At 44.8% G+C, this 24,113-nt stretch overlaps 2 protein-coding genes and 1 long non-coding RNA gene across 5 annotated transcripts in view; 2 read left to right on the forward strand and 1 right to left on the reverse strand.

Moving 5' to 3' along the window:
- Window positions 1–554: 554 nt before the first annotated feature.
- glud1a (glutamate dehydrogenase 1a) lies at window positions 555–13,211 on the reverse strand. The gene is made up of 13 exons (XM_071473460.1): window positions 12,424–13,211; window positions 8,232–8,312; window positions 8,078–8,133; window positions 6,211–6,274; window positions 5,963–6,057; window positions 5,390–5,569; window positions 4,608–4,745; window positions 4,082–4,219; window positions 3,855–3,935; window positions 3,453–3,576; window positions 3,264–3,355; window positions 2,949–3,011; window positions 555–2,738 (listed from the first exon to the last, which is right to left on the reverse strand). Exons 1-13 carry the CDS (start codon window positions 12,812–12,814, stop codon window positions 2,619–2,621), a joined length of 1,623 nt encoding a protein of 540 aa, XP_071329561.1. The 5' UTR covers window positions 12,815–13,211; the 3' UTR covers window positions 555–2,618.
- On the forward strand, window positions 7,739–9,060 carry LOC139615460 (uncharacterized). Its single transcript, XR_011687378.1, has 3 exons — window positions 7,739–7,873; window positions 8,553–8,616; window positions 8,929–9,060. It is a non-coding gene; the product is annotated as an uncharacterized lncRNA (long non-coding RNA).
- Window positions 12,660–24,113, forward strand: part of shld2 (shieldin complex subunit 2) — a 12,696-nt gene continuing 1,242 nt past the window's right edge. The window contains exons 1-10 of one of the 3 annotated variants that reach the window (XM_071473459.1): window positions 12,660–12,785; window positions 16,669–16,838; window positions 18,013–18,908; window positions 19,044–19,194; window positions 21,633–21,740; window positions 21,846–22,040; window positions 22,227–22,376; window positions 22,452–22,658; window positions 23,329–23,572; window positions 23,826–23,941. In XM_071473459.1, the coding sequence (XP_071329560.1) occupies window positions 16,670–16,838; window positions 18,013–18,908; window positions 19,044–19,194; window positions 21,633–21,740; window positions 21,846–22,040; window positions 22,227–22,376; window positions 22,452–22,658; window positions 23,329–23,572; window positions 23,826–23,941 (2,236 nt within the window). In that variant the 5' untranslated portion in view covers window positions 12,660–12,785; window position 16,669. Of the gene's footprint in view, window positions 12,786–14,620; window positions 14,724–16,668; window positions 16,839–18,012; window positions 18,909–19,043; window positions 19,195–21,632; window positions 21,741–21,845; window positions 22,041–22,226; window positions 22,377–22,448; window positions 22,659–23,328; window positions 23,573–23,825; window positions 23,942–24,113 lie in introns of those variants that run through there. The other 2 variants (XM_071473457.1, XM_071473458.1) reach the window with 2 other exon arrangements.

Here is a 24,113-nt window from a genome sequence, read left to right on the forward strand (position 1 = left end):
CTGTAATAATAGTCAAAATTATGACTAAATGGGAAAATTATGACAGTCACAATTTTTTGACCTATTTTCTGCCTATTGAACTAATTTTTTAATTTGAAAAATCAAATAAATAAAAAGTGAGAAAATGAAAATTTGATGTATTAATTAATCTGTTTAGGAGATATGACCCTGTGTTATTTACCAAGCTGATGAATTTATTGGTATTTCATACTTTTCTCAGCTCTTTATATAATAATTGCTCATATAATTAATTAATCATTAAACACAACCTGGATAAAGTAACTCATACAAAAAATTGAATCACCAGTTTATTTATGGTTTACATATGAATTTTACATAAATAACAGTAATGGAAAGTCTTCAGCTAAATCCACTAAGACTTAATGAATATGAAGTGAAGAACTCCTTCCTGTCAACATCTGTAACATCTGTCTGACATGTTTTCTGTGTGGTCCATGTTGACAGCAGAATAAAGAGCAGCTGCTGCCGTTTACCAGATGAACCTGAACCATAAAAACAATGAAAACACACACAGACACACACACACATACACATGCAGTCTTTCTGTGTTCTTTATTTCAGTTTAACAAAAAGGCATAAAAACTCCCTCACACACACAATCTCAGAGTTTAACTCAGCACTGAAAGACAGAAACTAAAGTTTGACCCCCATGTCCCTCTGTCTGAAGCAGAGGCTGAGGTGATGGCAGCGCAGCAGTGGGGTGGGGTAGGGGTGGGGGGGGGTTTAGTGTGGTTTGCATAGTTACTTAAAGCTTCATCATCACAGTTGTGTCAGTTTGTGTTTGTCAGGATGAAAAGTCTGACCTGGTCTCAGTCCCTCTGAGAACTGGTCTCAACTTTGTCTTTTCTTTTTCATCCGAACAAAAAACTCTGGAGGAAGGTTGTGTGTCTGTGGTCACGGGGTAGAGGTGTGTAACACCTCCACGGTCCTGTCACAGGGAACTGTTGCTCAGTTTAACTGCATAGATTAGCTTTAGCTTTAGCATGAGCTGCAACTGTGTCCCAGCCTGAACAGAGGAAACAACAAACTGAGCGTTTGTTTAAAGTCAACTTCCTGTCGCCTCCTCTGACTGCAGACAAGCGAAACAAGGAGAAACAGCTGAAGGGTCATCCAGGTGTTTTTATTTCACCGATGATGATGATGATGATGATGATGTTAGTTTAGATACTCCACAGACATGAAGTCAGCAGGAAACATTTAAGGTGAAGTGACCTGGTCACTGTTCAGCATGTAAAGAAAAACAGACCTAACTCCTGCTGCGACACACACCAGTGGAGGATGCTGGGTAAACACATGATCAACAACAATAATGTAAAACAGCTGGAATGAAATAAAATATATCATCAAATATCAAAAACACTATTTTTGATTGTTGACAGAAAACATCCTGATCGCTCTTCATAAAATGCTTCATGCTAATAAACATGAAGTGCAGAAAAACACAGGAATGCTCCTTTAATAATCTCTTAAAGCTTAAGTCCTGAGGCACATGTGCATTATAATAAAAAATATCCATACAGGCTCTTCACCTGGAGACAAACATACAGTGTACAATATATGGCCAAAAGTATGTGGACACTTGGTTTCAGTCTATCCACCAGAATCATGTAATTTCTCTGCTTTCAGCTTCTCTAATGTGAAGATATGTTTTATTGTAAAACTATAACTGGATCAGTTTAAGTGTTTCAGGCCTATTTTAAAAACCAGTCAAACAAAACAAGAAAAAAAATCTTCCTGTACACACATGTAGACATTACTTTGGTAACTGTCAGACACTTAATCAATAGTTTTTATGAATAATTAACTAATTGATCCAGCTCCTCTGATGTGACACATGACACATCAAGACATCTGAAGACGTCATCTTGAACTCTGGGAAACAGTGATGGACATTTTTTCCTCTTTCCAAAATGATTAATGTCTGAAAATAATCATTAGTTGGGGCCGTGGTGAAAAATTCCCTTTACAGTGCCCCCCAGTCGAAGGTGACATCTTCTGAGAAGCTGGACACAGATTCAAACACTCAGGTGATCGTCAATGTTGTAGATTCATTTTCTTTCAGTGGTTTAATTGATTAATTCATTTCACTTCTTCTCAAATAAAATTTTAAAAGCCGGAAACATCTGAAAATCATCCTGTCATCAATAAGCAATAATCTGGTGACAGGTGGAGAAACACTGGTCTAATAATCGTGTCACCAAACCTACAGTAAAGTTTATGAATGAGGGTGTCCACATACTTTTGGCCACATAGTGTCTTGCAGGCAGATTGTGATGTTCAGGTTGATATGAGCAGGAAGCAGCTGCAGGATTCAGAGATTCATCAGAGAGCAGCACAGCGTGATTCAACCCGTTTTAAAGCCGACAACGTGTCTGTGGTTCTGTCTCTGAGTCATGGAGAGAAGAAGAAGATCGTAAACAGGTGAGAAGAACAGGAACGACCACGACAACACAAACAGACTGAAACACAGAGAGTTTCATTCACACTGCAGGTGTTGCAGGTGCAAAAACCTCCAGTGTTGAAGAAATCCTGCAGAGATGATGGAAGACAGACAGGTAACAGACAGGTAAGAGACAGACAGGGAGGTGGATGGAGGTCTACGTGAAGATGAGGCCGGCCTCGCTGTAAACCTTGAAGACCTTCTCGATGGCGTTGACGTACGCCGCCGTCCTCAGGTCCAGACCCAGGTTGTACTTGTTGGCTGTTCGCATGATTTGCTGCATGAGAGGAAGGGAGGAGGGAAGGATGCAGAGGAGGAGGGAGGGAGGAGGGAAGGATGCAGTGGAGGAGGGAGGGAGGAATAAGAGGAGAGAGATGTCAGACATGGCTCTACCTCCTCTGACATGTTCCTGCAGCAGTTTGATCAGATACATTTATTACAGTGATCTGTGTGTGTGTGTGTGTGTGTGTGTGTGTGTGTGTGTTACCCTGGCAGAGCGCTCCATGGTGAAGGCCAGACCTGAGTGAACAATGTCCTTCTCAGATGCTCCCTGCAACCAAAACAGTTTCAACAGCACAGACGAAGAAGACACAGACAGATTACTAGCAGTACTAGCAGTAATACTAGCAGTAGCAGCAGTAGTAGTACCCATAGCCAATAGGTAATACTAGCAGTACTAGCAGCAGTAGTAGTGATACTAGTAGTAGCAGTAACAGTAGTAGGTAATACTAGCAGTACCAGCAGTAGCAGTAGTAATACTAGTACCAGCAGTATTACCAGCAGTAGCAGTATCTGTACTCACAGAGATCCTGGCCTGGAACTCAGACGTGGGGACGACAGGAATGGAGCCTCCATGTTTCCCAAACTTCCTCTCTAAACTCTCCTGGACTGACACTGAGGAGGGAAAGTTTCTGCATTAACTACACACTGTTGCCACGGAAACCACAACATGACTGTGCGTTTGCTGACACACAGGTGTGTAGCCACTCACTGAGCAGGTGGTAGTTTGAGTCTCTCTCGTATTTGAAGGTGAGTCGACCGTAACTGACGTGATTCAGATTCTTCAACCACTCAAAGTACGAAACTGTCACACCTCCAGCATTCAGGTACATGTCCTGACCAAGGAGGAGGAGTGGAGAGGAAAGGAGAGAGGAGTGGAGAGAAGGAGGAGGAGGAGAGAAGAAGGAGGAGGAGGAGAGGAGAGGAGAGGAGAGGAGAGGAGAGGAGAGCAGAGGAGAGGAGAAGAGAAACGAGGTGCAGCAAGAGGAAACAAAGGGAGGAAACAAGGAGAGGAGATGAGGCCTGATAAGAGCTCATGCAGAAGTTCCATTGACGTTTGATCATTTTTAAGCAGCTCTTCATCAGCAGACAGGAACTGATCTACTCAGCTCACCGGGATCACCATGACGTTTCTCTCCAGGAAGATGCGGTCGGCTTCAGGCGTGGTCGGACCGTTGGCTCCCTCTGCAATGATCTGAAGGTAACACAGACCCCAGGTCAGTTTACTGAGAGATGATGGGAAAAAAAGGACAGAGCAAAAGCAAACAGCAGAGACAGTGCATGAGGAGGAGCCAGGTGTGTGTGTGTGTGTGTGTGTGTGTGTGTGTGTGTGTGAGTGACCTTGGCTTTGATCTTGTGTGCGTTGCTCTTGGTCAGCTGTTTCTCACTGGCGGCTGGGATCAGGATGTCACAGTCGGCCTCCAGGATGTTTCCCTCGTACGGTGTTGAGTTTGGGAAACCAACGATGGTCCCGTTGGCCTGGAGACACGGAAACAACGTTCAGTTAGTTTGATCTACTCTGATGATACATTTCATATATCAATGAAATCTATAATCAGTCAGGTTTATTCGCTCTTCTCCTCACAGTGAGATTTAAAGTTCAGACACACTAAACCGAAACTTTACTTTGGTTTGAAAACACCTGTATGAGACTGAACTGTAGCAGCGACACTGTTCTACCAGCAGGTGGAGAACTGGCATCCTGTTGTTATTCATGTGTTACTGTAGCTCAAGTTTATAGAACTGTCATTTTTGTTTCTATTTGTTAACATCACCAGTACAGACCAGTATGAAGCTCTGTCCTTGAACAAATCATCAGTACAGACCAGTTTGAAGCTCTGTCCTTGAACACATCATCAGTACAGACCAGTTTGTAGTCCTCCAGCTCTTTGGGGTCGATGCCATTGGGGTTCCAGATGCTTCCATCCATTTCTCCGACTCCGACACACTTTGCTCCAAAGCGGTGCAGGTATCTCATGGAGTGGAGGCCGACGTTACCGAAACCCTGCAGGAAGAGCAGAGGGCACGTTTAACCCTGTGACATCACACACACTGTCACAGTGATGTCAGAGACTGATGAGACATTCATGTTCCCTCAGGATGAACTGTAGTAAATCTGATGTTCCTCTGACTTTCCTCCAGCGCCAACATCAGGTCAACGCTTTAATGTGTCACGTACTTTTTTAACCCTAACCCGCTCAGAGCAGACGAGACACTGGACAAACAGTAAAAACACATTCAAGTGTGAGTCTGAGCAAACTGCTGAGGTCACGTCTGTAAGTCATCGTCTGAAACTGAAGGAGAACCTGTGGGAGCAGCAGGAGCAGCAGGAGCAGCAGGAGGAGCAGGAGGAGCAGGAGGAGAAGGAGGAGCAGCAGGGGCAGGAGGAAGAGGAGCAATTTGTGATGACTCAAAACTCAAAATCCAGACTCTTCCTCAGACTCTTCCTCAGAGCATGATTCATTAGCTGCTTCTAAAACTGAACTGAATCTTTATTTATAACTTTAGTCACTGACGAATGATGACGATAAAGTTCATGAGGTGTAATAAGATTGATTGATGATTCAGATGATCAATATAATGAACCAGAGCTCATCTCCTCTGTGTATCTGCAGACCTGTGGATGATGATGAAGAGGACGGGGCTTACCTGGATGACGAAGGTCTTGTCCTGGAAGCCGGGACACATCCCCAGCTGGCTCATGTAGGCCGCCTCGTTGATGAAGTTCTCTATCCCGTGGAAAACTCCTCGACCGGTGGCGGAGATGCGACCGTGGATTCCTCCCTGACTGATGGGCTTCCCGGTGACGCAGGCATGAGCGTTGATGTCCTGGAGATGGACGAGACACAGAGCTGAAGACGAGACTGCAGGACGTCTGAGAAAATAATTGACCTGAATGTCCACAAACACAACAAACGTCTCCCACTTCAGGCTTCAGCTCCTTTAGTCTGAATTCAACACTGATGATGTCATATATACGAGCTGATGAGGTCTGATGATGTCATAGAGTCACAGAGGCTACGTCCATCTGTATTTACAGTCTGTGGTTTCACCGTGTGTGTGAGACCCCATCACCCTCTAGTGTTAATCTCGTTGTTTGTGTACTTGTACCTCAGGACATCTGCACTCTGGGTTTCTGGAGTCGTGTCTGGGCCGTGATTGGACGACACCATGACACAATCATTTCATCACTGTTCTCATGTTTGATACTCAGAGACTCACATAGTGTCCCATGGTGGTGGCGAAGGTGTCTGCGATCCAGGACATCTCCCGCTCCCCGGTGCTCATGTCCGGAGCAGGAACATCGATCCCGGGTCCTGAGGAACCAGAGACATGAGGAAATATGTAAATACAACTGAGTGACTGTGTACAGGTGTGACAGGTGACAGGAAATAACAAGGTGAAGTGTTAAAGTAGTTATAAGAGGAGCAACGTTCCCTCCTAAAGACTTAGGACTCTCTTTCACTCACCGATGAAACCTTTCTTGGCGAGTTCGATGGTGAACCTCCTGGTGATTTTCTCCAGCTCAGTGTCCTGAAAGAAAAATACAGTACATTTACAAATACACTGGTGAGATACAACCTGCAAGTGAGTCAGCTGCAGAGGTGTGGGTCAGTGTTTCTGCCTCTGGCTTTATTTCAAAATAATTCATATGATTAAATAAAACATATTTATTTGGGAGGAAAAGAAAAGAGTAAAATAATTAATATAACTTCAGAGCGACTTCTCCAAACTTGATCTTTCTTCCTCTGCTGTGTTAATTAAAAACCTTCTGACTGAGTAAAGTGTGTGAAGCTTTTTCTGCTGAAACCACTAAAAAAACAAAACATGTTGAGGGATAATATTAAATATCTAATATATTTGAGACAGAGTGGACAGGGACTTTATGCTAAGCTAAGATAACCATGTCCTGACTCCACCACAGATAACAGAGTGAACATCCCACTGTTTTTCAGAACAACAGATTTTAACAATTTAAAACCTGTTTCAGGATCAGACTGAAAATCATCAATACTCATAAAATACATTAATGTTTGTCAGTATTTTACAGCTGTGCACCAGTTACTCCTGATATAATTAACTAATGATCTAATTAACCTGCAGGTGGATCAGTGGCAGATGATGGACACGTGGACTCACTTGAAAAACCTCGTCCACTGAGCTGATGATGACCTTTGACCTCCTGCCGTGACACTGTTTGACCAGAGCCACAAAAACAACTGGTTTGACACTTGTCTGTTTAAACTGTTTAATCTGATTCCTGGAATTTCTTCATGTGAAAAGGTCAAAGGTCACAGAGCTGCACGTGAAAACCAGAGAGAGCGAAGGTCAAACAAACAACAGAGAGAGAGAGAGAGAGAGAGAGACCCCCAATCAATGCGTGTAAAGAGAAAAAGTTATTGACTCATCATGTTAAGTGAGAGAGAGAGAGAGTGAATCCTGGTGTCTCTCTGCCAGCTGATGGCTCAGCGTTTCCTGTCAGGTCTGAATCACTGAGCAGCAGATTTTTTTTTTTTTGGGGGGGGGGGTTTAAACGAACATACCACTGTTTTTCTACATGGCTTAGAGTCTGTATGACATACGTGTCATCCTGAACATGTGAAGGGTTGTTCAGTTCGCACACACTCAGCACTGACACAGGTACATTAATGATGGTGATAGAACAGGTGAAACCTGCATGATGATGTCACACATCATGATGATGTCACACATCATTATCACTAAGAACTGTCATCAACTTAACAACATTAACTCTTCATTGTGCTGTTCTCCACATGTGGCTGGCCCTCTCTCTTTTATTTTGAAAACCACTCTAGACAAACTTCCTTCAGAGTTCATCCTCCAATCATATTCTCAGGTCACAGGACACGTACCTGTACAGACAGAGGAGAGAAAGCCTTCATCTCCTGCTGCAGAGGGAAATTTAACTACACCTGCAGACAGGTGTGAACAGAGACCCCCCCCACCTGTGGACCCACAGGTGTTAGGGTTAGCCTGACCTGGAGTAACACCTGGAGTACACTGCTGCTGCTCTTTACATTTAATCCAGGACCTTTACTGTGAAACTCCTGCTGAGGTCACCTGATCACTCACCTTCATATTATCAACCAGCTCAACTGTGACAGGACAGAGGTCAGTGTTTCTCATTATGAACGCCAGTCTGCCTGCCTGCCTGCCTGCCTGCCTGCCTGCCTGCCTGCCTCTGCCCCCCCCCCAAAAATGGAGATGAAGACAGATTTCTTCACATCTGGATTTATTGACGTGTTGTCATTCTTCTCTCTGTTGTCACAGCCGCCTCAGATCTGATGTGTTGGACATAAAACAGTGTGAACTTACAGAGTAATTCTTTGGGTTGATCTTCACTCCAGCTTTGGCTCCACCAAACGGCACATCTGGAACAGATTCACTGTGTTAAAGATCAGAACAAACAGCACCAGCTTCATCGGCTGTGTGTGTGTGTGTACCTGCGTGCGTGCGTGCGTGTACTCACCGACGACGGCACATTTGTATGTCATCAGCGAGGCCAGAGCTTTCACCTCGTCCACAGACACATCTGTACTGTAACGGATCCCTGAAACACACACACACACAATAAAACTGAGTCTTCATCTAAAACCTGGACCAGGTCTCAAGTCTAGACCTCGTGGTTCAGTCAGCTCCTGAAGGTCTGGGTCTCGACCTGAGGACAGTTTGATTGACAGTTGTGACTCACATGTTTCTGCTTCATGTTGAACCATCAGTGAGTTTGACCTTTATTCTTGTATTCACTGTTTTCTCATTAATTTCACTTCTTCTCTATCCTGATGAACAGATCGTTCCTGAACCAGGCGGACACCTGATCCATCAGGTTCATGAAGTTTCCTTCAGTCTGACATGTAAGTCACCTGTTTCACCAGGTGCACTAACATCTGAGTCTGTATTCAGATCATTTATAGAATAAAACCAACAGTAGAACTCAACAAATTCACTGACTGACACTGATTAATAAACGTTCATTAACAAACATTTATTCATCTTTTGAAGATTAATCAAACCAAACACCTGCATCAGTTTCAATGTCTCAGTTTTATTTCTGAATGTTTTTGGGTTTTAAACTGTTCTGATTAAGAGCTAAATGAACAGTGATTAAAATATTACAGTTCACAGATTATTAACAGAGTCGTTCTGTTTGTTCCTGTGCTGCTCAGATCTGTGGCCTTTGTCTGCAGGGAAAATAAAAACACACAGAAAGTGGAGGGAGTTCTGCATGAAGCTACAAATGAGTGTGGAGCTGAGCCAACACACACAGGCCCAGTCACACACATCACTGTAAACACACAACGCTCGCTGCAGGGACTCGCACAAAATGGCTGCAACTCAGACAGACGAGTGGAAACCAGAGACAAACGTCTTTAGATCCAAACTCTGAGGACAAAAAGACGAAAGGACAGAAAATTAAAAAATTAAGCAGTGAGAGCAGGAAACAGGAAGCACAAAGAAAAATGAGGAAGAGAAGAAGAGAAAAGAAGAGAGGAGCTGCAGAGAGGAAGCAGACAGAGCAGCGGCAGTGAGTCAGACTGGGTGTGGTCCTGCTAACAACAGCTCGTTTAAAGGAACAGTACAAAGACTTGAGTGTGACGACCACACCTCCACCTGCTCCACAGGTTCCTACATCAACATTCAGACTCAGGACATCTGGCAGCTGACCATCATCATCACCATCATCTTCAACAGTCAGATCACACTGACAGAGGAATAGGCTGGACCTGAGCCTGAGTCATCAAAGTTCAACTGATGTTCACTTCCTGTTTGTTGTAGCAGCAGCTGATTGGAGGACAGGAAAGTTACCTGATGACTGTAACATATGACTGGTTCAACAGGACCTGCTGTTAAAAGACATCAGAGTTACACAGGAACCTGTTGGTGGCTCCAGCAGCAGTGATCAGACACGGAGGTATTGGCTGACAGATGTTCAGTGGCATCATGTTACTGGTTACACTGGTTTATACTGGGCTGGTTTCCACTGTTTAGTTTGATTGACAGGTTTCAGAGTTCAACTGAGCAAAAAAAAATCAGTGGTTAAAGTTTAACTTCTCTTTATCCACCACTGAAGTCTACATGTCAACAACAAACCAACTTCAGGGGCTAAATACACCTGAAACCTTGTCAGTACAGAGAGTTACTGACTGTTAGTTAGCATTAGCACAACCACTTACACTGTGTCAGCCACTGCCAGTTACAAGCTAACAAACAACATAAACAAATGAAAGATGCTAACTACGCTAACGGTTCTGATCCGTCTGCTAGTCTCTGATTCTGGTCTCAACAGACTCCTCATCTGAGTCTGGGTCTGACTGAGGCTCCAACATGAGGCTGAGTCTCTGATGTTTCCTCCTCTAACATCTTCATCCTCTCTGCTCTCTCACCTGGACACCTGGAGCCAGCAGGTGGTGGGCGGGGCCAAGGCCTGATCCAGGTGTCTCAGTCAGGAAGTCAGAGCAGATGAGCTTTAGAGCTTCAGCTTTTTATGAAAACGTGAAACTAAACATGAGTCAGAGGATTGAAAACACGTCTGAAGGAAGTTTAATGTTCAGTCAGAAGAATTAGTTCTACTGTTTAAATTAAAGGTGCGACTCCACCTCCACCACCTCCAGCCCTCCTGACTTCCTCCTCACGCTTTCTTTTCAGGCAGAGGCAGACAGACAGAGAGGCAGGCAGGCAGACAGACAGACAGACAGACGGATAGACAGACGGACAGACAGAGAGGCAGGCAGACAGACAGGCAGATAGACAGACAGATGGATAGACAGGCAGAGAGGCAGGCAGACAGACAGTGTGTAGTTGCAGCAGTTTCTTCATGTTGTTCTAACAGCTTCTATAAGTCTCAGTGTGTGAAGGTGGAGCTGATTCTCTGACTTCACTGCTGCAGAGCTTCATCTTTAATAACTCATCATTACTTATTGACTCATCTGAATCTGCAGAGTAACTGAACTGTCAGAGAAATGTGGAGGCGAGAGGATAAAACATCCACCTCTCACATGTGCTGGAGCCAAACCACACAAGAACAACACCTGGAAATACTCAGGTGAACTACAAATACAACTACATGTACTGTGTTACAGTCTACAGTATAAATAAAGTTCGCTTTGAGTATCAAAAATATACTGATGTGTTCTTTGTTCAGAGACCCGATTTCATTTAAACAAAATTTGTGTTTTTGAAACTTTGGATTCGATAACAAAAAAAAACTTTGATCAAAAAAAGGTTTAAATTTCTCAAAGAAAAGTAAAATCTCTTTTAAAGGAGTGTGTGTCTGTGTGTGTGAGAGAGAGACCTGGGGTCAGACTGTGAGGCAGCATGAGACAAGAGGTGAATGTACAATAATCAACAGGACACACACACAGTCTGCAGGTGAACCAGCAGCTGACTGGACTCTCAACATTCCTGTCAGGGGAGGAAACTTCAACCTGCCTGACATGTACAGAACTGTATGTATTACATAACCACACACACACACACACACACACACACACACACACACACACACACACACACACACACACACACACACACACACACACACACACACACACACACACACACACACACCAGATCTCAGCATCATGGAGTTGGTCTGAATCACATGAAGACCCTGAGACAGACTGAATCCACAGAAGAGCTGTGGCAGGTTCCCCAAGAACCTGAAGAGCTGTGAGCAGGTGTACCAACGAGAACTGGAGCTGGTCTAAAGGGGGGCACAGCAAATACTGATCTGACTCAGGTTTTCTCTTGGCTCTACTTTGGATGAAGTTCACTGAGAAATAAAACTACTCATGGCTTTATTTTGAAAGTGTCTTCACTGTACTTTTATTGTGTAAACGCTTAGTGCAGGTGTGTATATGATGTGTGGCTGGTGATACTTCAGCTATGTTTAGATTCTGATCTCTGACTTCAGTGTTTTCTTGAACACAGGACTTTACTCGTACCAGTGTTTTACTGCTGCAACTTTTACTAAAGACAAAGGTGCAAGTGTTTCTGCATCCACCACTATAATAATAATAAAATCTTTATTAGAGATGGATGATGACATCAATATAATATTAATCCATCTGATATTAATACACTGATGAGGGTGGACAGCTGCTGGTGTGTGAAGAACAGTGCCTCTGTTCTACACATACTTTGATCAGGTCCAGCACTTTAAGCTTGATGGAGAAATATCCAGCAGATTATCGTGGAGGTCCTGAGCCAGAGGCTCCACCTCTGTAAAACCGGTCTGGACTCAGACACCCTGACTCTCCTCCCTCTGAACACACATGGATTATTGTGACTTTAACAACTGACACACAAACAAACCTCCCCCACCTTAGTTTGAAGAAGGGGCTCAACTGGCTGCACATGACAGCGTGAAAAACTTTATTGATCCATGTTTACATGAGGCCTTCACTGCCTGGTTACCTGAGAGGAGCTCCAGGGGAGCCGTCAGTGTGTTGTTGTTGTTGTTGTTGCTGCCTGTTGTGTGACTGTTGTGTGACTGTTAGTGAGCCCAGGCCAGTGTGAACACTCAATAAAATCTTCATCTTATAAATTATCGTCATCATCATGAAATGACCGCAGTAACTTCAGGAGTGTAAGTTTGCAGTCCTGCCTAATAAAGTTATATCATGACAGTGATGACCCCCGGGGCCAGGTGCGGGTCTCACCTCCCTTGCAGGGCGTCCTGTGCTGGCTGTGCTGAGCCCGGTAGCCCTCTATCACCTCCCACTCTCCGTTGTCCCTCCTGATGGGGAAGCTGACGCTCAGGACGTGGTTACACGGCTTGATGATCCGCAGGATGCCGCGGACTCTCTTCCTCTTCTGCTCGGGCTCCTCCCGGGTTTTCAGGTCCTCCACCAGCTTGTCCTCCACGATGGCGGCTCCCCGGTCGAAGAAGCCCTCCACCATGGTGAAGAAGTTGGGGTCGTCGTCCCGGTCCACGGCCTGGCTGTAGCTGCGGTACCGCAGCAGAGACGCGGACGCCGGGAGAGCCGAGTCCGCGGCGGGCCGGACACCGGCCGCTCCCCGGGTGAGAAGCTCTCCGAAATACCGGAACATGTCTGGGTGTCTGACGGTTACCGTCCCGGAGAGAAGCGTGAGCGGGATCGGAGCAGGCGGCGAGGGGAGACGAGGAAATGGAGCGGGGAAAGTCAAAGTTGCACCGCGGCGGCGGCTCCTCCTTCCCGCCTCCTCTTCCTGTTCAACTGCCCCGGGGGTATTTATACCGAGCACAAATAATACGAGACCGTTTTTAACGGAAACCGCCCGTTAAAAAGGAAGTGCTCCGGTCGGCGAGGCGTTTAGACCGGTTTACAAACGTGTTCAAACTCCACTGTTCGTGCAGAAACACACTAAACTGCTCAAAGTGGAAACAAATGTGCAAAAGTGGAGCTTGTTTGTACATTTCTGACTTATTTGACTTATTTTATATATTTTTCTAGTAAATTTACAGGTTGTTCAAAAGAGGCTCAGAATTCATACATAACTTCCGGTTCCGACATTCAAAATAAAAGCACAAGTCGATAAACGTGTTAAAAGATTTGATGTGGTACTAAGAGTGCTTTTATACATTCCAAGCAAATTGGTAATTCATTCAGTTTGTACTTTAGTGGTGTTGTTTTTGTCTTCAGTATTTGTACAAACAGCAGGGCTGTAACGTCACTGTAAAACATCATGTAGGAATTCAATGGAGTCAACTCCTCTTTTCCAAGAAACCTGATGAAAATCTGTAATTTTTTAAAATTCAAGTTCATTCAGTTTAGAAAGTTTTAATTTTCAGACTTAAGAACTTAACATGAGCTTTTCTGAATTTAAATGATGAGTTGAATGAATGAACTGCTGAGAGTTCACTGGATTCATTTAATTAAGTTTTTTGAAGAAACAAAACAGATTAACATATTCCCAGCATGCATTGTTTCAAAGTAAAATGAAATAAAACAAACTTTAAACAGTCGCAAACAAGTTGAAGGATAAAACAGTTACAGTTAGATTATATATATAGTTACAGAAGATTTAACTCATGCCACTGTAACTGATGTGACCAGCACGTTTATGCATGTGGGAGGTCACACTTACCACTTTTATTTTGAAAGCACTAACTTTTTAACTTCTGCGGGTAACCGTCACCACCTCGGGAGCGCGCCCAAACCAAAATATGTGTTGACTCAGTTGATAAAGTAAATCACAATCTGTATGGATTCTGTACAATGAAACATTAATGAATTTCTTTACATTTAATTTCCTGCTCTTTATTGTTAAGATGTAGTCGAATGTTTAAAATAAAAATTTATTTATTCTAAAAATAGTCACATTAGAGAGCCTGTGTAGGTGTGTGTGTAATGAAGGGGTTTTGAATTTCGTCTTCTCTAAGTTTAGAGCTCTGGAGACAGTTTAATGTACGGTCTCAGTCTGCATCATACTGAGCAAACTTTTACCTCAAAGTCTCAAAGTAACTGGAGACTGTCATAGATACAGAGGCCTGTTTCTGCCAGTGAGAGAAAAAAATAGATGAAATATTAGAAATGAAAACAACAACAAAAAATAATCTCAGTAATTGAAAAGTATAAGATACTAATTCTGTCAAAATTCAGACTCGTCTTGTTGAGATATAAACAGATCAGCAGGTAAAACAGCTGAAACTGAAGAATCGTCCACACCACCACAGTCTTTAGGTCCAGCTGTTCTGTAACCTCAGAGTTAGAGGTCAGAGACTCGGAGTTAAGGTGATAAACTAAGATATGAACGTGCAGGAGTGTGGAGGCGGGAACATGACGTCCAGCTGATGGGAGCAGTTTTCGTCACGTCTCGGTTCTTCCTGCTGACTGAAGGCAGCAGGTGGAGGAGAGAGGTCAGAGACTGAAACTGGACCTGAGACGTGACGGACGTACACGGACCAAACCATCATTTCACTTTACTTCTCTTCTCTGAAGACCAACAGTCAGGGCTGAAGCAATGAGCTGAATAATCAGTGAGTTCATGGACAGATCGTTGATCATTTGTGTCCGTGTGGGACGGTCAGAGCCACGCGCCTCATCTGCTCAGGTGTCTCTCCGTCCTGTTCTCGTCAACCTGATATCTCAGTAACACCTCGACTGAACTTCTTCAAATTTGGTACAAACACTCATCTGGACTCAAGAAGAACTGATTAGAATTTGGTGGTCAAAGATCAAGGTCACTGTGACCTCACAAAACACCTTTTTGGCCATAACTCATGATTTCATTCACTGATTATGACGCAATTTAACTCAAATGTCTAGAAAGATAAAATGAAGTGATGACGTTTTATATCCAAAAGGTGAAAGGTCAACTTCACCGTGACATCATAATGTCCTGGTCATTAATCAATACTGTAGCTCAGGAAGGAGACTGTGACTATATTTCCTGTAACTTGTCTGATTGGTGGAGGAGGTGACTCTAGTTGAAACGTTCTGACAAGAGCTGACACTAGTGATTATTTCCACTGTTGATTAATCAACTCACGTAATCACCTGGTTTATAAAACACACAGTCCAACGTGTTTCTGTCCAAAACCCAAACTCATTCATATGAATGAAAAATCAAACGACTCATTAATCATCAGAATAGTTAACTAATTTTCTGCTAATCGTCCATCTGTTTAAGCAACTCATCCTTGCAGCTCTCGTTAGGACTGATCTGAATATTTGTCTCTGACAGTGCAGGAACAGTGTTTGGATGTGTGAAACATCTGAGGGCGTCACCTCTGTGGCATTAATCAATGAATCGAGAAAATAATCTGACGATTAATCGATAATGAAAATTAGCCTTAGCTGCTGGTTGGTTTTTCTGATAGCTGTTAATAGTTACACTGTATGGCCAAAAGTATGTGGACAGTGCACTTGGTCTGTCCACATTGCGTCAGCATTAGATCCTCTGACAGTGAATTGAACCTCTGACACATCTGAATACGTTTTAACCTTTATTTACTCCAGGTAGTTTCACTGAGAAGCAGCTTCTCTTTTACAGGAACTCACACACACACACACACACACACACACAGTCTGACCTGCTGAACCCTGACCTCTCAGTCGCAGCTCACAGTGACACTTTCATTGTTGTGGGCTGAGTGAAGTGTGTAGGGGTGTGGGGTGGACAGGTGTAAAACAGGTCTGAACCTCATTCCTCCCCAAGCTGAGCCTCATTGTTAAAGTTGACAAGCCGCCACCTCCCCCAGCATCCTGCCCTCTGATTGGTGGAGCTGCGGTGAGTCAGTGGCTCTGCTGAAGGAGCCTTTACTGCCCAGTTATTGTTCCCAGCTGTGAAACACTGCATCCATCCGCAGGGTGGATCCATGTTGTGCCTCCTCTCTGGGCTGGTTCTGCTCACTCATGGTTGTGTAACGTCTGACATGTTGTTCAGTTGGACCTCAAACTGCAGTAACACTGGCAGCTTCATATCTACAGGATCTCAGTTAAATATTCGTCTGATGTGTGGTTCTTTATCCTCCAGGTGTTTTCACCTGTTCAGATGTTGAACTGTGCTACAGAGCGTTAGTTGAGCTAACAGCTGGAAGAGCAGCGAACAATTAAAAGCCTTGTTCGTCATCATCATCATTTTAGCGTCTGCTTCACTGTGGTGTAACTGACAGTGTCTGATGTGTCTGTTGTTTTCTGATAAACATTAATTCTCCAGAAAAGCAGCAGTTTCATCACGTTCGGTTCCTGGATGGACCCATCTGGGCCACTGTGCCTGATCTCGTCTGACAGTGATCAGTTTTACAGTATCAACTGTGTTGTCTATAAAGTGTCAGATAATAGTGAAAAATACTGAGGATATTTAGGTGACAGTGATTTAAAACCTGTTTGGACATTATGCTAAGCTAAGCTAACCACCTGCAGCCTCATATAAATACTGTCAGATAGAGACAGTAATGATGAGGCCTGTCATTTTCTCAGCATGTGTGACCGTGACCATCCAAAGATCCACATCTTCCTCGGGGCTCCTCCTCTGTCCTCCGGCCCGGCCTCAATGTCTGAAGCTGCAGTGGAGAGTGTGGATCGCCCCCCTGCTGTGTGGAGACACTTGGAGCTCACCTGGACAGACCGGTGTCTGAGGCCTGCAACAGGTGAGGTGTTCAGGGACCCAGCAGGAACGTCTGAGAACTGCTTGCTGGTAGATGTTGTTTATTTCTGTTGATAATTTAGTAGTTTACTGTAATCAGGTTTGAACCACAAACATTTTATGTGAATAGTTTTAAATTGAATCTTCTCTGCATTTCATACAACTAACTAGCTGACCAGCTAACCAGCTAACCGTCTGACCGACTGCTGGCTGTAGCCACGTAGCAAACGTTATATTTCTTGTCACCACAAGGGGTCGTTATGATTTTAAATGAAGGTCTTCAGACTGAGACTGTAATGCAAATTAAATTTGGACCAGTTTGGACAATGTGCTGGAGTTATTGCAACTTCCTGATTTTGGGGGAAATTTGCCGCGGTGCCACGGGCAGGTCCTCCAGTGAAAACTCAAAAGATTCACAACTTAGCATCACAGAGGTTTTATATGGTGGCCCTGAAGGTCAAAACACAACAACATCAGAAAACAAAATAACATTTCACAAAATGAAAACGTGGACTGTACCATTTCTTAACCGTGACATTATTTGAACGTCTCGTCTCAGTGGCTCACAGGGTTAAATGGGTCCAGAGCTGCGAATCGGAAGCTAACTGAGTAGCCTCCCCATCATTTTAATGTCATGATATGTTGACAGCATAACAGGAATTACATCATATGTGTGTCCTTTGTTAAAATATTTCCCTATGATTTCATGGGAACTCTGTCCAATCACAAACAAGAGGTGCTGTCCCGCCCTTTCCTTAATCTGAAAAGTCGTTTTGTTTTGTGAAATGTTGTTGTGTTTTGACCTTCAGGGCCACCGTAGTTTTAAGATGACACTGAGGAAATATCATGATGATGATGATGAATATTCTTCAGGAGGAGTTTGTTTGAGGACGACAAAAACTGCACCAAAACTCCAGAGGAAATTCAAAATGGTTGACTTCCTGTTGGGTTTAGGGTATGGATTCCATAGACTGTAATGTTACATGTCGTAGGTGACACATGGTGTAGAGGCTGTGTTTTTAAATCCTCTAGGGGGCGCCATAAAACATGGAACTTTCCAACAGGTCTGACGCCTGGCTAACGTTTCAGTTTTTAGGCCTCAATTTATTTTTATGGAAAATAATAATAAGAAACAAACATTTCAACATAACATCTCCAATAATTTGTTCATTTTTCAGGAAACCAAGCAGGATCGTCAAGAGAGGACATAGCAGCTGATCGATCTACACCAACAAACAGTGATCAGGGTGAACCCTCTTCTGAACCTGATTGGACCACAGAGGCATCACGAGAACAGGAAGAACGAGCAGGTTCAAGCTGCAAGATTAACACCAACAAGGAAGATCTCTGCTCCAGCCACAGACCTGCAGAGAGATTTATGAGCCGAGGGGAAGACTCAGGTCCTGAGGATGAGAATCAGTGTTTGGCCTCAGTTCAGGAGTATTTGGACAGCTGTTTCCCTGCAGCTCAACCAGAACGACCTGGACCTGGACCTGGACCTGGACCTGGACCTGGACCTGGTCCTGGACCTGGACCTGAACCTGGACCTGGACTTCTGTCACCAGCCGTCCCTCCTCTGTGCACCAGAACTCAGTACCTCACCACCTGGACGCTGAGTCAGGCCTTAATCCTGAGAGGCAGGCACAGCACCCAATCAGCAAGCAGCCCTGAGAAAACACCACCCAAACCCTCTGAAACACCGCCCTCCGTCTCCTCCAGCACCCCAGAGCTCTTCAGCCCTCTAACCCCATCACCTGGAGCCTCCGCTGAGCTCTTCAGCCAACCCTGCTCCACCCCAAGGGTGGAGGAAGGGGGCGTCATCCTTGAGGCCACCACAGATGGGGTGCTTTGCTCCCAGGAGTCCACAACCACAACCGCCATCGACTCCCCCACCAAATCCCCCGACTTCAAGAGAGCTCGAATCTCTGAAGACTCCAGGACCGAGGTCCCGTCAAACAGCACTGCGGCTGGACTCAAAGCTCCCACTACACCCCTGGTCCAGTGTCACAAATCCGGGGTGTGGTACTCGGTTCTGGTGGCGGTGGTTCATCCCTGTCACCTGAAGGAGGTCAAGGTGAGGTGTGAGGATGTTCTGACTCGTCACAGCTGAAACATGAAGACAACAGATGAAGAGTTTAGAGACATGAAGCAGGTGACGTCATGTTTCAGGCTCCTTCATTTTTAACTCCAAAGACTTCCTGCTTTACAGGTAAAGTCCGGGCCGTCAGCTGGGACGTCTGTTCCTCTGGCGTCCATTGTGGTGACGGACCAGTCAGACGTGGAGATGAAGGTGGTGTTGTGGCGGCGGGCAGCATTCTGGGTGCTGACCGTGAGTCCTGGAGACATCCTGCTCATCACAGGTACAAAAACACAGCTGACCAAATGCTGTTGATTGACAAGCACTTCATCTGAATGAGGCCTTCAGTGTGACCTCATTAGAGGTCACATTAGAGGTCACACTGAAGACCCACTGAAGACCCAGTGTTAGACCCACGTAGATCAGTCCAGGTCCAGGTCCAGGTCCAGGTCCAGATCCAGATCAGTCAGATACAGTATAAAAAGCTCAGTTCAGTGGCCTGGGACTCCACCTGTCACAGAAACAGATCCTGAAGCAGACTGAACCTGAATCTATAGAAACCATCATCTAAAAACACAGGTCATGACTTTAAACTGTAGTGCCCCAAGAAATTTACAGAATAAACTTAATCTCAAATGGGAAGCAAATTCAATAAGATATTTAGGCATTAATTTGACTAAGGATCTCTCAAAACTATCACAGGCAAATTATGGACCATTATCCTCAAAAATAAAATCGGATTTGCACAGATGGAACCTCATCCCCTTTCTCAGTTTGAATTCAAGGGTAAGTGCAGTCAAAATTAATATCCTCCCCCGCCTATTATACATCTTTAGGACTCTACCAGTAGAGGTGAACGATAATCAATTCAGGGAGTGGGATAAATGGATTTCTCGCTTCATCTGGCAAGGAAAGAAGCCGCGGATCCGGTTTACCACTTTACAACTAGGAAAGGAGAGCGGAGGGATTGCACTTCCTTGTTTAAGAAATTATTACTATGCCTCACAACTTATTCCCTTACTGCACTGGTGCAATGGGGAATACAGGGCCAGGTGGAAAGAATTAGAATCTGGTTTGAACACTACGTTTCCCCTTGAAGCCACAATTGCTGATAGAGGACTGGCAGCTAAATTGGAAAACATAAACAACCCCTGGATTAATCAAACACTGAAAATATGGCAGAAAGTAGTTAAAGCTTGTGGAATCCAGAAGATGCTAAAACTTTTTAGATGGTGTGCCTATGATACAGAATTTTTACCCAATAGGGGAGATAAAAGATTTGTATCCTGGGTCGAGAAGGGTCTCACAACCTATCTCTCCTTTACACATAAAGGCGCAATACAAAGTTTTCAGTGTTTAAAGGCCAAGCATGATCTACAACAAAATGATTTTTTCAGATTCCTCCAAATTCGTGACTATTTCAACCAAAAATGTAAAACTACAGACTTATCAGCAGCAGAATTAGCATTCTACAAAATCTTGAAATCAGCCTCCAGCTCAATTCTGAAAAAAAGCATTTCTAGATTATATGATTCACTGTTTCATGCTACTAATGAAAATACACTTCATATTAAAGAAAAATGGGAAAAAGAGGCAGGAATGAGGCTGTCTGAGGAGGATTGGGGGGAAATTTGCACTTTTCAGTGGTCTTCGACAAACTCAATGGACTGGCGGGAGCACTGTTGGAAAAATGTTATAAGATATTTTAAGACCCCATATCAAGAAAAATACAAGAATACAAACTCGCACTGCTGGAGAAAAAGTGGTTCTTCAGAGGCAAACCATTTTCATGTATTCTGGGGATGCCCCAAATTGAACCAATACTGGAGTGGCATCCACAACACATTAAATACAGTGTTTAAGTGTCAAGTTCCCTTCAATTTTGAAAATCTGTATCTGGGTCGTGTTGTGTGCGTGACACTAAGGAGGGACATAAAGCTGCTTCAGGCCCTTTTGGCTGCAAGTAAAAAATCCATCACCAGAAAGTGGTTAAATCCAACACCACCTACAATTAATGATTGGCACGGAATAATTCTGGAAATATTCAAGATGGAAAAGTTGACCTATTGTTTGAGGACCCAAAAAGATAAGTTTGACCAAATTTGGGAAAAATGGATTGAATTCATAACTCCAACTCGAGCAGACTTTATATGATCCCTCTGAAGTATTTATTCATTCATTTATCACCTTTTCCTGGATAAAAATCATAATAAGTAGGCTCCCTCACTAAATTGTATATAGTTGTCATATTAAGACTGTTAGTCTGATGTTTACCAAATGATAACCCCAGGTATGCAGGCTGTAAACATGTGGGAGGGAGGGAGGGTCGAATGTGTGTGTGTGCGTGGGTATCTGAATGTAGTAAACCTTCTATATCGAATGGACTATACAACAACACGTTTCCAGGATTATGAATATGAAGGTTCACGAAGGACCAGGAGGACTATCCTATACCACACAAACAATGACTCCTGCAGACTCTTTTGATCACCTGTAAGCACAACTGAGTGGGGGAAAAATGGAAAAAGGGAATAGGTCTATGGAAAACAGTGATTTTATATTTTTGTGCTGATATTTGCTTGTAAATGCCTTTTCCAAACAAAATAAAAAATTACAAAAAAAAAAAAAAGAAAACCATCATCATCAGAAAGTGATGTTCGACCACGGTGACAGGTCTGTCGTCACATGACGTGGTCTCGTTGTGTTGTTGTCTCCGATCAGGGCTGCAGGTGAGTGAGGACAGATGGAGAGGAGAGACGGTGCTGCAGTCCACTTTCAGCAGCAAGCTGCTCAGCCTTGGACAGGTCGCTGCCGCCACCTCACCACCAGGTACACCTGAGCCCCCCTGCAGCTAATCGGCAGCCTCCACAGCTCCTACAGGCCTCTGACTCTCTCCCTCTCTCTCTCTCTCTCTCTCTCTCTCTCTCTCCCCAGGTCCTCAGCATGTTGATGCTCGCTCTCTCAGCTCTCTGTGTAGATTTCTGCATGAGCGGCGCCCCCTACTGGTGTGTCTGTCCCACCGCCCCCCTCAGAACCTGAAACGCCTCCCCTACGTCGCCCTGAGGTCACTGAGGGTCAACACGCTGGTTCACGCCCTGCTGCGTGTCACACACACACACATGAGCTCAGGTGAGTCAGTGACAAACACTGAGTACCTGTCCTGTGCATTCATCATGCACACACAGAATGATGGTGTGTGTGTGTGTGTGTGCGTGTGTGTGTTTGTGTGTGTGTGTGTGTGTGTGTGTGTGTGTGTGTGTTTGTGTGTTTGTGTGTGTGTGTGTGTGTGTGTGTGTGTGTGTGTGTGTGTGTCAGTGTGGCGCAGTGAGGCGGAGTCTCGCTGCAGGTCTGCAGTTCAGTTGAAGGCTGTTCTGACTGTGGAGCAGCCAGACGGCCACCAGGGGGAGGTGCTGCTGTGGGGAGCTGCTGTGGACTGGCTGCCTCGCTTCAACAGAGACAGAGGAGGTGCACGCACACACACATACACACACACACACACACACACACACACACACACCCTAACCCTGTCTCCTTCAGCAGCTGTCTGGGACTTCCACGTCCTCCTGGTGAGGGAGGGTTTGACCTCTGACCTCCCTGAGCTGCACTCCACCCCCTGGAGCTCCGTCCAGCCCCTGGACCCCTCCGACCACCGGGTGCAGGACTTCCTCCCACCACGACACAACCAGAAAGGAAACAGCAGCAGTCTGGAGCTGGACCTGGACACGCTGCTGTCCCAGAGACACAGTGGTGAGTTTTTGCTGGTTCCTGATGGTTCCAGATGGTTCCTGGTGGTTCCTGATGGTTCCTGGTGGTTTCTGGTGGTTCCTGATGGTTTCTGGTGGTTCCTGGGGGTTCCTGGTGGTTCCTGATGGTTCCTGATGGTTTCTGGTGGTTCCTGGTGGTTCCTGATGGTTCCTGATGGTTCCTGATGGTTCCTGATGGTTTCTGGTGGTTCCTGGTGGTTCTTGGTGGTTTCTGGTGGTGAGGGGGAACTGGGAATGAGCCATTCTGTGTTTATTATGCCTCACAGACACAGGGATGAACCGCACAATGCTCCTGAACGCATCACTTCCTTTCAGCCACTGTAATAAGATGAAATCAGTTTATCAGGTGAATGAAATAAAAAATGAGTCATTTCTTTGTGAAACCTGAAACGTTTTGACCTGAACAACAGATTTATTGACTCAGTGAATGTGCAGTAAACACAGACTCTGTTTCATTATAATCAATAATGAGCTGATACATTGATAAAGTTTCACTAAATGATGTAAAACAGGTTGTAGCTCCTCCCCCTCTCAAACATTCGGCCACGATCATTAAACATGTCATAAGGCGTCTGATTTAAAGCTTCAGACCTAGAACATGAAAACTTTGACATCACAGCTTCTCAGGTGACGTTTTCTTTCTCCTCCACCAGGTGAGGTGGAGCTCAGAGTCCAGGTCACTGCCTTCCACTTCCGGGATGCTCCGTCCTCCCAGAATGCACCTCAGCCGGTCCTGGACAGCTCCACGCCGCTGGATGGTGTCCTGGAGGTGCTGAGCGGGGACGTCACCTACACCGGCTGCGGTCGCTGCTGCACCGAGCTTGATACTGACGCCAACGGCATCTACGGCCCCTGTTACCCCTGCCTGCCCCACACCGCCGTGCGTCACTACTACAGGTGCGACTGATGTCACTGTGGTGATTATTGATACACATTCACACGTTCACACAAATTTAATCCTCATGTGAGTTTGATCCAGATCATGTTTGACATCAATGATTAATCAATAATCAAAATGGTTTCATGTTCATCAACTGATCATGGAGCTTGATCACACTTTATACACCGTGATGCATTCACTGTCCTGTTATTCAAGATTTTATATTTACAGTGTTAAAGTCATTCACTCGTGTGTGTGTGTATGATTCAGGACAGGTGTGCTGACTGTGAGTGGGCGGGGCAGCAGTCAGGTGTGTGTTCAGGTTCCTCCTGTTCCTCTGCAGAAGATCCTCAATGCTCCACCTGACAAACTGCACAGGATCTCAGGTGAGACTCAGACTCAGTCTGTCCCTGCAGGTAGTAGACACACCTAGTCTTTCTTCAGAGGTCAGAGGTCAGAGGTCAGACATCATGGACAGGGTGGGTGGAGCCACAGTGTGAGGAGGGGTATACACACAGTAAATACTTTCCTGAAAAGTGAGAATTATTTGAGGATATT

The sequence above is a fragment of the Trachinotus anak genome, unplaced genomic scaffold (assembly GCF_046630095.1).
Source record: "Trachinotus anak isolate AG129_WGS33_773 ecotype Australia unplaced genomic scaffold, CSIRO_AGI_Tana_v1 ptg000052l, whole genome shotgun sequence".
NCBI lineage: Eukaryota > Metazoa > Chordata > Actinopteri > Carangiformes > Carangidae > Trachinotus > Trachinotus anak.